At 42.4% G+C, this 13,638-nt stretch overlaps 1 protein-coding gene across 1 annotated transcript in view; it reads right to left on the bottom strand.

Moving 5' to 3' along the window:
* Window positions 1–13,638, bottom strand: part of NFX1 (nuclear transcription factor, X-box binding 1) — a 290,477-nt gene that overhangs the window by 161,553 nt on the left and 115,286 nt on the right. Inside the window, exon 7 of the mRNA XM_063922914.1 lies at window positions 2,135–2,274. Coding sequence (XP_063778984.1) covers window positions 2,135–2,274 — 140 coding nt within the window. The remainder of the gene's footprint in view (window positions 1–2,134; window positions 2,275–13,638) is intronic.

The raw sequence follows: 13,638 nt of genomic DNA on the forward strand, positions 1-13,638 counted from the left end.
ATCTCCCTGCTTGTTTCTTCATATTCCTTTCTTCACTCCTGCTATAATATTAGCTGGATTTTGTGACGTATTTGCGATTATTGTTCCCGTTTCTTGGTGACATGAATGTATGTGTTTTTTTAATAACTGTATTAACATACTGGTAAACAGTCTAAGTTGTATACTCTGCATTTGTAGATATACCTCTGATGAAGTGTCGGCTAGAGACTAAACGCATTGTTTTTCCTTACAATTGTGATCACAGATCTTGAAGTTGGGAGGATTTTCTGCCAAAACACGGACAGTGTGTTATCATGTTTTTGATTTTATGCTAAAATTATTAACAAAAGTGTGAAATTGGAACATTTAGTATATGTCTAAATAGACTCTAAGGCGTTATATTGAGTCTAGGGTGATGGACGACCAATTAATCTAGGTCTAGTCACACCTTTAGCATTGGGGCACTCACTCACTATTGCTGTGTATGTTAATATATATATATATATATATATGTATTTGTTGCAAAGGTGCGGATGTAATCTTTGCCTTTGTGTGCATTTGTACATCTACATAGCTTGAGTGCCACACCTTTGCAACAAGTATTTGGAAACCTTGTGTGGGCACCAAGTGGAGTAATGTCTTTAAGCGGGGAGTGCCAAACCATGGACGCTGTATAGATATACACATATAAACACACATATTAATTGGTGATGTATTGATATTGAACCTTTCTTTATGGATGATTTAATTCTGTGTACTTTGTGATATATTCTGGATTTTTAATATCGCTTTGGTATGATTATCTGATTGAGTGCAATATGAGGCACCATTACTATATATATTTCTACCTCTATACATATACTGTGTTCATCATTGTTTGCACATTTTTAGTGTTTTGTCCGGTTACTGTGGAGACGGGCAGTGGGATATGACGTCACTTGTGGGCGCAGTTTTCCAGGCTCCAGATACCAACGGCACACATTGGGGGGAATTCAAATGTTTGAAAAGTCGGTTGGGTGTCTGTTTTTCCTGTCTATTAGATAGGTAAAAACAGACATTCAACTGACTTTTCAAACAATTGAATATCCCCCATTGTGTGGTGAAGGGATAAAATGGTGAGTTTGTTATTCTCTCTTATACCCTTATGACAATGGAATAAACCATCGAAATGTTGACTATACTTGTGACTGTTTACATTTATTACTGGAGTGCCTCCAATTGTATCTGTTATTATTGGGCTCCTGGAAGGAGGGCACTGGGATTTTTTACTTATTTTAATGAATGTGTGTGTATGTATTATATTATATATGCCATATCTACAGACACACATATACAGTGTGTTCAAAAAGTCAAGCAACCGTATGGGGAAACTTTATTTTGCAGTAAGTGCCTGGAAGTGGCTGCTATTCTGTGATTCACACAAATTGACATGGCTAATCATGTTCTTGAGCATCCTTTGCAAAGTTTCCCCGTGAAACTGCATCAATACAGTTCTGAATGTTAGCCTGCAATTCTGGAATACTGTGCTGGTGAGTTGCATAGGCAGCATCCTTCAGGTGCCCCCACAAGAAAAAGTTGAGGGGTGTTAAATCTGGAGATCAGCGCTGGTCACGTGAGTGGAAAAACACTCTTCCCCGTGAGCTATAGTGCTTCTGGCTGTATGGACTGTGGCACTGTCCTGTGGAAACCACATGTTCTGCACTCTCTCTGCTGGCAACGTGTTGACAAATCCTTGCACCATCGTTATGTATCGGTCACTGTTCACTGTATCTTGCAAGAAAGTTATGAAGATGCGACTACGTGACACGGCACACCAGACACCATAAGAAAACATTTACATGCGTTTTCCCGTACAGCTGCGGAACTTTTTGAACGACCTATATTTATATATACATGTGTATTTGTATACACATATATAGTTGCATTATTCCAAAAATGTATCAATGAACGCTTAATAGCTTAAACAGTAACATAGAAAAGCATTGGAATTTCAATATTTTTTTTTACAAATAACAGTCAAAATGGGTACTATATTAATGTTTGCAGGTTCATGATGTAAATAAAAAAAACAGACCGACATCCTTATCATGTGCAAGCTTAATAGTCTCCAATTAAATTTGGACTGAGTAGAAAACACAAACGCTACATTTCCTACCTTGGTGTATGCTTTCTTGGCAAGGCTGGCACTTCCCAGCATGACACACCTGACTACAGTTGTGCTCTCCACAGTTCAATGGATTCCCACAAACATTTGCACAGTGCATAGTAGAAGACTGCCCACATCGAACAGACTGACTGTGAGAAGAATACAGAGCTATTATCAGTAACAATTACTTTCAACATAAAATATTAAATACAAAATGTAAACTACTACTTGCATAAAAACAAAATGCACTGATTAATGGAGATATTTTTATATATACATTGATAAAGAAATGGGTGCTAACTTACAACCGAACTCCAGACATTTCATTTAAATTAATAACCTTCAATTCAGAAGATATTTTGCACCTTATTGTTAACTATTTTGCTGCCCTCTGGGAGAAAGTAGCACATATTAAACGCATCATCCACTTTTGCACTCTCAGCCATTAATATTATCGACTTGTAGCAAATAAAGAGATCTCTTTTGTACCAGCTCTTACCCAAAACCTGATCATGCAAGGAACTCGCTGCACTGGAGGACTGAAACAATCCAGTCCCAGCAACTGAGCTTTAAATGAGCACTGGACAGACTAAGGCTGGGTACACATTACACGAACTGGATCGCGGCCGACGGGATGTCCCATGCAAAAATATACTGGTCACACGTACACACATAATGATATACAGATGTGCTGTTATACATCTAGCCTCAAAACGCCACGTAGCGGGAAATGCCTGGCGCGAGTGCGCTGACAGGTCCCTTGCAGCTCTGTTGGCATGGGGCATCTTTTTGCTGAATATGCGTCTTATTCGCAATTGTGGGTACACACTAGACAATATATTGCTCCTAGCTGCGGTATCGATGATATATCGTCTAATGTGTACCCACCTTAATACAAAACTCAAGCGGCAATGTTACTGCAGAAAAATGAGCAGAATGCAACACTTTTAGTTCTACTGATTACCCAATTTAATGCATGTCTGTTTCACTTACCTGATGATTTTATATAGCTCTCTGCCTGAGGTGTTTGAAAAATGTTTTTATTATGTTTACTTGAAAAACCAAAACATGAAAAGGGGAAGGGGGGTGTTACAGTCTGAACTCTGCCTTCCTTATCCATTAAAGGACGCTCTCTGCAGTTAGCATATACCTCATAAATACTGGTGTCAATTTTGGGTTCTTAACTAATGTTTTTAAAGCTAGAACAATGCACGTAGCCAAAGAGATGAAAATCATTATTTCCCATCCCAAGTCCAATGTTATTCATGTTTGAGAGCAACCTGAAACCTTAACTTGCAGTGTTTAGAGTAGTCTCTAAGTACCTACTGAACTTAAAGTGAACATAAGTGCTCTATTGTCATAGAGACAGACTTTACAAATAATGCTTATGCATGCTTTAGGAACGCTTCACTTTCACATTAGCCATGAATGTATACAATCAAATATTTGAATATTTAAAATGAATTATTTCTAAAACGATAGCTGGTTTCTGAAGAACAAATTGTCCCACATCTTCAGAATTTCATTATCAGCAAATCAACTGCAAATTCTGCCTGCATTGGGTGACAAGAACTGTTCCCTGTGCTCTAACAATTGTGTATTGTACATTTACCTATGTGTGACCTATGACTACATAGCTGTATATACTTCTTCGCACTAGTATGTGTTAAATATGAACATCTAATTGTTTAAGTTCTAGCTGTTTTTGTTTTTATTATTAATGATGTATGAGGCAGAGTTATTGGGGCTAAAATGTACTTCTACTTGTGAGACTGATGTACAATTCTTTGTTCTCAGCAATTGGCTAATAAGAATATATTTTTGTATCCAGGTTCTACCCTGCTTGTAATCACATAATCTTTCATCATTAGGAGGATTAGTTGCCTACATATTCAAAGATTTTAAAACTCTGTTCACAGATTCAGGGCATTCAGCAAAGCAAACTTTACTCCATTACAAATGCCAAAAAAATTAAAACCGACAAAGCATTTTCACCACTGGAAACAGATCAGCCAGGGAACTCCCAACTCGCAAAAGTCATTAGTTCTTATTCAATACTGAATGGAAATGCACAGTGCATTGTTTTCTCACTGCACCAGGGTGACAAGTTTGCTCTCCGACTAGGGCATTCTGCATGTGGCATTTGTAATTTCAGTCGTGTTTGCGAAGGTTTCCCAGAATGCTCCAGACCTACACTACAAATAAAATCAATGGCAGCAATACTGGTTGCTGTCTAAAATATGTATGTGTATATATTAGGGTGCAAGGTCTGGTGTGAACAATAAACATTCTCTATACAGTGCTGCATGGGATGGCGCTATATAAATAATAAAAAAAGAAAAAAACAGAATAGATATATTTTTCATGTATTCTCCAAATTTGCAATAGTTTCCCTTTCATTTGTGGAATTTTAGAGCAGAAAAGTGTAGATTCTGAGGAGTGATGAGTTTGCATTTAGTTTAACAGATAAAATAAGATTTTACTTACCGGTAAATCTATTTCTCGTAGTCCGTAGTGGATGCTGGGGACTCCGTAAGGACCATGGGGAATAGACAGGCTCCGCAGGAGACAGGGCACTTTAAGAAAGAATTTGGATACTGGTGTGCTCTGGCTCCTCCCTCTATGTCCCTCCTCCAGACCTCAGTTAGAGAAACTGTGCCCGGAAGAGCTGACAGTACAAGGAAAGGATTTTGGAATCCAGGGCAAGACTCATACCAGTCACACCGTATAACTTGTGATAAACTTACCCAGTTAACAGTATGAACAACAACGGAGCATCAGATCAACCCTGATGCAACCACAACATAACCCTTATTTAAGCAATAACTATATACAAGTATTGCAGAAGAAGTCCGCACTTGGGACGGGCGCCCAGCATCCACTACGGACTAAGAGAAATAGATTTACCGGTAAGTAAAATCTTATTTTCTCTAACGTCCTAGTGGATGCTGGGGACTCCGTAAGGACCATGGGGATTATACCAAAGCTCCCAAACGGGCGGGAGAGTGCGGATGACTCTGCAGCACCGAATGAGCAAACACAAGGTCCTCCTCAGCCAGGGTATCAAACTTGTAAAACTTTGCAAAAGTGTTCGAACCTGACCAAGTAGCTGCTCGGCAAAGCTGTAATGCCGAGACCCCTCGGGCAGCCGCCCAAGAAGAGCCCACCTTCCTTGTGGAGTGGGCTTTTACTGATTTTGGAAACGGCAATCCAGCCGCAGAATGAGCCTGCTGAATCGTGTTAAAGATCCAGCGAGCAATAGTTTGCTTTGAAGCAGGAGCACCCAGCTTGTTGGATGCATATAGGATAAACAGCGACTCAGTTTTCCTGACTCTAGCCGTTCTGGCTACATAAACCTTCAAAGCCCTGACCACATCTAGTAACTCGGAATCCTCCAAGTCACGAGTAGCCACAGGCACCACAATAGGTTGGTTCATATGAAAAGATGACACCACTTTTGGCAGAAATTGTGGACGGGTCCGCAATTCTGCCCTGTCCATATGGAAAACCAGATAGGGGCTTTTATGTGACAAAGCCGCTAATTCTGACACACGCCTAGCTGAAGCCAAGGCTAATAGCATGACCACCTTCCACGTGAGAAATTTTAACTCCACGGTTTTGAGTGGCTCAAACCAGTGTGACTTCAGGAATCTCAACACCACGTTAAGATCCCAAGGTGCCACTGGAGGCACAAAAGGGGGATGAATATGCAGCACTCCCTTTACAAACGTCTGAACTTCAGGAAGAGAAGCCAGTTCTTTTTGAAAGAAAATGGATAGGGCCGAAATCTGGACCTTAATGGAACCCAATTTCAGGCCCAAAGTCACTCCCGACTGTAGGAAGTGAAGGAAACGGCCCAGCTGGAATTCCTCCGTAGGGGCATTCCTGGCCTCACACCAAGCAACATATTTTCGCCATATACGGTGATAATGTTTAGCCGTCACGTCCTTCCTAGCCTTTATCAGCGTAGGAATAACCTCATCCGGAATGCCTTTTTCTGCTAGGATCCGGCGTTCAACCGCCATGCCGTCAAACGCAGCCGCGGTAAGTCTTGGAACAGACAGGGCCCCTGTTGCAACAAGTCCTGTCTTAGAGGCAGAGGCCACGGGTCCTCTGTGAGCATTTCTTGCAGATCTGGATACCAAGTCCTTCTTGGCCAATCCGGAACAATGAGTATTGTTCTCACTCCTCTTTTTCTTATGATTCTCAGCACCCTGGGTATGAGAGGAAGAGGAGGAAATACATAAACCGACTGGAACACCCACGGTGTCACTAGTGCGTCTACAGCTATCGCCTGAGGGTCTCTTGACCTGGCGCAATACCTCTGTAGCTTTTTGTTGAGGCGGGATGCCATCATGTCCACCTGTGGCAGTTCCCACCGACTTGCAATCTGCGTGAAGACTTCTTGATGAAGTCCCCACTCTCCCGGGTGGAGGTCGTGCCTGCTGAGGAAGTCTGTTCAGAGTTGTCCACTCCCGGAAAGAACACTGCTGACAGTGCTCTTACGTGATTCTCCGCCCAGCGAACAATTCTGGTGGCTTCCGCCATCGCCACCCTGCTCCTTGTGCCGCCTTGGCGGTTTACATGAGCCACTACGGTGATGTTGTCTGACTGAATCAGCACCGATTGGTCGCGAAGCAGGGTCTCCGCTTGACTTAGGGCGTTGTATATGGCCCTTAGTTCCAGGATATTGATGTGAAGGCAAGTCTCCTGACTTGACCACAGACCTTGGAAATTTCTTCCCTGTGTGACTGCCCCCCAACCTCGGAGGCTTGCGTCCGTGGTCACCAGGACCCAGTCCTGAATGCCGAATCTGCGGCCCTCGAGAAGGTGAGCACTCTGCAGCCACCACAGGAGAGACACCCTGGCCCTGGGGGATAGGGTGATCAGCCGATGCATCTGTAGATGTGATCCGGACCACTTGTCCAACAGATTCCATTGAAAGGTCCTCGCATGGAACCTGCCAAAGGGAATGGCCTCGTATGATGCCACCATCTTTCCCAGGACTCGCGTGCAGAGATGCACCGACACCTGTTTTGGTTTTAATAGGTCTCTGACCAGTGTCATGAGCTCCTGAGCCTTCTCCATCGGGAGATAAACCCTCTTCTGGTCTGTGTCCAGAATCATGCCCAGGAAAGGCAGACGAGTCGTAGGAATCAACTGCGACTTTGGAATATTCAGAATCCAGCCGTGCTGTTGTAACACTTCCCGAGAGCGTGCTACGCTGATCAGCAACTGCTCTCTGGACCTCGCCTTTATGAGGAGATCGTCCAAGTATGGGATAATTGTGACCCCTTGCTTTCGCAGGAGCACCATCATTTCTGCCATTACCTTGGTAAAAATTCTCGGTGCCGTGGAGAGACCAAACGGCAACGTCTGGAATTGGTAATGACAATCCTGTACCACAAATCTGAGGTACTCCTGAGGAGGTGGATAAATGGGGACATGAAGGTAAGCATCCTATATGTCCAGAGACACCATAAAATCCCCCCCTTCCAGGCTTGCGATGACCGCTCTGAGCGATTCCATCTTGAACTTGAACCTTTTCAGGTATATGTTCAGGGATTTTAAATTCAATATGGGTCTGACCGAACCGTCCGGTTTCGGAACCACAAACATGGTCGAATAATAACCCTTTCCTTGTTGAAGGAGGGGAACCTTGACCACCACCTGCTGAAGATACAATTTGTGAATTGCAGCTAACACAATTTCCCTCTCTAAGGGGGAAGCTGGCAGGGCCGATTTGAGGTATCGGTGAGGGGGCATCTCCTCGAATTCCAGCTTGTATCCCTGAGACACAATCTCTATTACCCAGGGATCCACCTGGGAGTGAACCCACTTGTGGCTGAAATTTCGGAGACGCGCCCCGACCGGGCCTAGCTCCGCCTGTGGAGCCCCAGCGTCATGCGGTGGATTTAGTAGAAGCCGGGGAGGACTTCTGTTCCTGGGAACTAGCTGTGTTGTGCAGCTTCTTTCCTCTACCCTTGCTTCTGGCAAGAAAGGACGTACCTCGGACTTTCTTGCCTTTTTGTGAACGAAAGGACTGCATTTGGTAATACGGTGCTTTCTTAGGTTGTGAGGGAACATATGGCAAAAAATTTGACTTTCCAGCAGTAGCTGTGGAGACCAGGTCCGAGAGACCCTCCCCAGACAATTCCTCACCCTTGTAAGGTAAAACCTCCATGTGCCTTTTTGAGTCGGCTTCGCCTGTCCTTTGCCGTGTCCACAGGACCCCTCTGGCAGAAATCGACATTGCAATTATTCTAGAGCCCAGTTAGCTAATGTCTCTTTGAGCATCTCTCATATATAGGACAGCGTCTTTTATATGCCCCAGGGTCATTACTATAGTATCCTTGTCTAAGGTATCCAGTTCCTCAGATAAGGTATCCGTCCATGCTGCTACAGCACTACACACCCAGGCCGACGCAATTGCCGGCCTTAGTAAGGTACCTGAATGTGTATAAATGGACTTCAGGGTACCCTCTTGCTTTCTATCCGCAGCATCTTTTAGGGTGGCCGTATCCTGTGACGGCAGGGCTACCCTCTTGGATAAGTGTGTTAGAGCTTTATCCACCCTAGGGGAGGATTCCCAGCGTAACCTGTCCGTTGGCGGGAAAGGATACGCCATAAGCATCCGTTTGGAAATCTGCAGTTTTTTATCTGGAGATTTCCAAGCCTTTTCACATAACTCATTTAGCTCATGTGAAGGGGAAAAGGTCACCTCCTGCCTTTTTCCCCATCCATATGAACCCTCTTGTCAGGGACTGGGGTTTCCTCTGTGATGTGCAACACCTCCTTCATTGCTATAATCATATATCGTATAGCTTTAGCCAATTTAGGCTGTAACTTTGCATCATCATAGCAGACACTGGAGTCAGACTCCGTGTCGGTGTCTGTGTCAACAATTTGGGATAGTGGGCGCTTCGGAGACCCTGACGGCCTCTGCGACATAGGATCAGGCATGGGCTGAGACCCTGACTGTCCTAAGGTTTCAACTTTATCCAACCTTTTATTCAAGGAATTAACATTATCATTTAAAACCTTCCACATATCCATCCAATCAGGTGTCGGCGCCGTCGGCGGCGACCCCACATTCATTTGCTCCCGCTCTGCTTCCACATAGCCTTCCTCGTCAAACATATCAACACAAGCGTACCGACACACCACACACATACAGGGGATGCTCTTTTTGAAGACAGTTCCCCCACAAGGCCCTTTGGAGAGACAGAGAGAGAGTATGCCAGCACACACCCCAGCGCTATATGACCCAGGAATCACACAGTAACTTAGTGTTAACCCAGTAGCTGCTGTATATAAAGCTTTTTGCGCCTAATTTATGTGCCCCCCCTCTCTTTTTACCCTCTTTCTACCGTGTTTCTGTAGGGGAGAGCCCTGGGAGCTTCCTCTCAGCGGAGCTGTGGAGAGAAAATGGCGCTGGTGAGTGCTGAGGAAGAAGCCCCGCCCCCTCAGCGTTTGTGTGTAAAATAATGGCGGGGGCTCATGCATATATATATATATACAGTGCCCAACTGTATATATGCTACTTTTTGCCAAGATGTTCCTAATTGCTGCCCAGGGTGCCCCCCCCCCCCTGCGCCCTGCACCCTACAGTGACCGGAGTGTGTGGGTTTAATGTGGGAGCAATGGCGCACAGCTGCAGTGCTGTGCGCTACCTCAGTTTGAAGACTGGAGTCTTCTGCCGCCGCTTTTGAAGTTTTCTTGCTTCTGTCACCGGCTTCTGTCTTCCGGCTCTGCGAGGGGGACGGCGGCGCGGCTCCGGGATCGGACGACAAAGGGTGAGATCCTGTGTACGATCCCTCTGGAGCTAATGGTGTCCAGTAGCCTAAGAAGCAGGACCTATCTTCAGTGAGTAGGGCTGCTTCTCTCCCCTCAGTCCCACGCTGCAGAGAGTCTGTTGCCAGCAGATCTTTCTGAAAATAAAAAAACCTAACAAAATACTTTCTTATAGTAAGCTCAGGAGAGCTCACTAAGTAGCACCCAGCTCGTCCGGGCACAGATTCAAACTGAGGTCTGGAGGAGGGACATAGAGGGAGGAGCCAAAGCACACCGCTATCCAAATTCTTTCTTAAAGTGCCCTGTCTCCTGCGGTGCCCGTCTATTCCCCATGGTCCTTATGGAGTCCCCAGCATCCACTAGGACATTAGAGAAACATATTTAAGAAAGACAAATTCCACACTTATCTGTACTGTATTTGAAGAATGAAATGTTTGAAAGGATTAAGTATATATATGTCACTATTAAGTCAATACATACATCAATTTTAAACTACTAACAGTTGAACCCTTACAAACAATGGAAGGATGGAGCTATTAAGACATTTCACAATTTAAATCTCTCCTTTGAGAATTGCCAAAAACATGATAATTATATTTCCATATTACTCATTACACCATCATATGTCTGTATTAGGATGCCAAGGGAAACAAATTCACACATTCTCCATATGGACATTACATGGGGAGACAGCATGATTGCGAGCACTCTACAAACTGCAATCACATTGATTAGAAAGAAGCATTTTGAAATACTGATTACAAACGTACAGCAGTATTCTTAGCTTTCATATGAATCGCAATGGTGGTAGGTAATATAAAAGGGAAGATGCATATTACTGATAAAGTAATGATTGTTTTTTGGTTTATTTTTTATTATAAACAATGGGTGGTATCTAATTAGCCCTGATAACCAGCCCTTGCTGTCCCGTTTTGTAGCGAAAACACATGGGTGCGGGAACTTATCCCGGACCTTATATATTTTCGCCTGAAAACAGGTAATTATTTTTTTTTTTGGGGGGGGGGGAGCAGGCTATAAGTGGATATTCCAGTAATGACCATTGGGCTAAAATTGCAATTAAAGCCACTTGGGTTTTTTTTCGGCCGAAAAATTATCACTGGTAATTGGATACCCCCCAATGTAAGCAAACCATTATTGCCAATATGGGTGTAATTTACTAAAATGGATAAAATGGGTGATATTATACCAAGAATAACCTGGAAATAATAATTAACTTTGTTTTGTATCTAAACATGATGTTTTCATTTTGAAATTATACAACATATTGGGGCAGATATACTAAGCCTTGGATAGTGATAATCATCAGAAAGGGGTGGCCAACCCCAAAAAGCTACAAGGAGAAAATTAATACTGAGGGTGCTTACAGATTTAGAGAGAGAGAGAGAGAGAGAGAGAGAGAGAGAGAGAGAGAGAGAGAGAGAGAGAGAGAGAACAAACATAAAAAATAAATAACAGATCACAATAGGAACAATATAATAATAGAAACCGCCAACCACGTACTTACCATTGCTCGGTCAACAAGAATAAACTTGATAACACTAATATATATTGTAACAGTGAAAACATATGTTGCAACAATGTAGGTGGATAATTAGATAACACAAATAAGCTAAGTAAAAAGTCAATAGAACATAGGGGGTCATTCCGAGTTGTTCGCTCGTTAATTTTTTCTCGCAATGGAGCGATTAGTCGCTAATGCGCATGCGCAATGTCCGCAGTGCGACTGCGCCAAGTAAATTTGCTATGCAGTAAGGTTTTTTACTCACGGCATTACGAGGTTTTTTCTTCGTTCTGGTGATCGTAATGTGATTGACAGGAAGTGGGTGTTTCTGGGCGGAAACTGGCCGTTTTATGGGTGTGTGCGAAAAAACGCTACAGTTTCTGGGAAAAACGCAGGAGTGGCTGGAGAAACGGAGGAGTGTCTGGGCGAACGCTGGGTGTGTTTGTGACGTCAAACCAGGAACGACAAGCACTGAACTGATCGCAGATGCCGAGTAAGTCTGGAGCTACTCAGAAACTGCTAAGAAGTGTCTATTCGCAATTCTGCTAATCTTTCGTTCGCAATTTTGATAAACTAAGATTCACTCCCAGTAGGCGGCGGCTTAGCGTGTGCAAAGCTGCTAAAAGCAGCTTGCGAGCGAACAACTCGGAATGACCCCCATAGTCAGCTTGTGAAAGCATCCAGTTACCATGTATAAACAATGTGAATAGCTCAACGTCTTTGTAAATAAAAAAAAACAAAAAACAAAACATTTTTGTTACTTTTGAGCGTTGCACACGCTGACTGCGGACCATTAATTTCAAGTTAGAGGAACTCCCGCACCAGATTATACATTAGTGATCCTTTATAGGGAATATTTATAATACAGGTTGAGTATCCCATATCCAAATATTCCGAAATACGGAATATTCCGAAATACTGACTTTTTTGAGCGAGAGTGAGATTGTGAAACCTTTGTTTTTTGATGGCTCAATGTACACAAACTTTGTTTAATACACAAAGTTATTAAAAATATTGTATTCAATGACCTTCAGGCTGTGTGTATAAGGTGTATAGGAAACATAAATGAATTGTGTGAATGTACACACACTTTGTTTAATGCACAAAATTATAAAAAATATTGGCTAAAATTACCTTCAGGCTGTGTGTATAAGGTGTATATGTAACATAAATGCATTCTGTGCTTAGATTTAGGCCCCATCACCATGATATCTCATTATGGTATGCAATTATTCCAAAATACGGAAAAATCCCATATCCAAAATACCTCTGGTCCCAAGCAGTTTGGATAAGGGAGACTCAACCTGTATAACATATTGTGCTGATAAATATTTCAGCGCAATTGTATTCAAGTGGTGCTGCTTGTTGATCTGAATATATGAATATGTAGAGAAAGAAAAAAAGCAAATCAACTTTATATAGCAGCACTCATTCCCTAAGTTCTTTTTTCATAGCAAATGTACTTTATTCAAATATTTTAATAGAAATAATATAAACTTGGAAAAAGATTCTCAATACCCATATGTGATGTAAGTGCCTTTATTATTATCACATATGATGTATTATATGTCCACCTTATAACAAAGGGGACAACTGAAGTGAAATATTAAAACAATAGAGACAGAATAACGTGCAAGAAAAAATTACATTTGTGTGTATAGAGGTGAATTTAAAAACATGCTGATACGCTGTCTTGATTTATAAATCAATAAATGCCTGTGATTAGAGAGATTGTCAAATGATTTGTTTAATTTATTGAAACAACCACTGACTCCTTTTGGCCAGTGATGTTTGTTCAGGGTTATAAAATGTATCAGTGTTGTAACAATTCTAGTACATTCTCAGTTTTATGGATCAAAGTGCAACATTTGTTGCTATATGGTAATGCAACAAGAATGTTAGAAACAACACTGCATATATCCGGATGACAGTTTGTCTGTCTATTTATCTACAAATTTAAGGCTGTTGTTGCCTTCAGTAATGCCGGTATATGATTGCACGCTAACAAATGGTAATTTGATATTGGGTATTATAAATTACCCCTGTTGGAATGTATGCTCACTAGCCACTACTCCCAAATTGGTATCCTGCTATCACAGCAATACCTAGGATGAAGATTGCAATTTAGTACTGTGCTGTTTTAAGAATAAGCCTGCTTAGACACCTCTTTATGAAATTCTATAAGAGGGGAATATTA

This window comes from Pseudophryne corroboree, chromosome 5 (genome assembly GCF_028390025.1).
Source record: "Pseudophryne corroboree isolate aPseCor3 chromosome 5, aPseCor3.hap2, whole genome shotgun sequence".
Taxonomy (NCBI): domain Eukaryota; kingdom Metazoa; phylum Chordata; class Amphibia; order Anura; family Myobatrachidae; genus Pseudophryne; species Pseudophryne corroboree.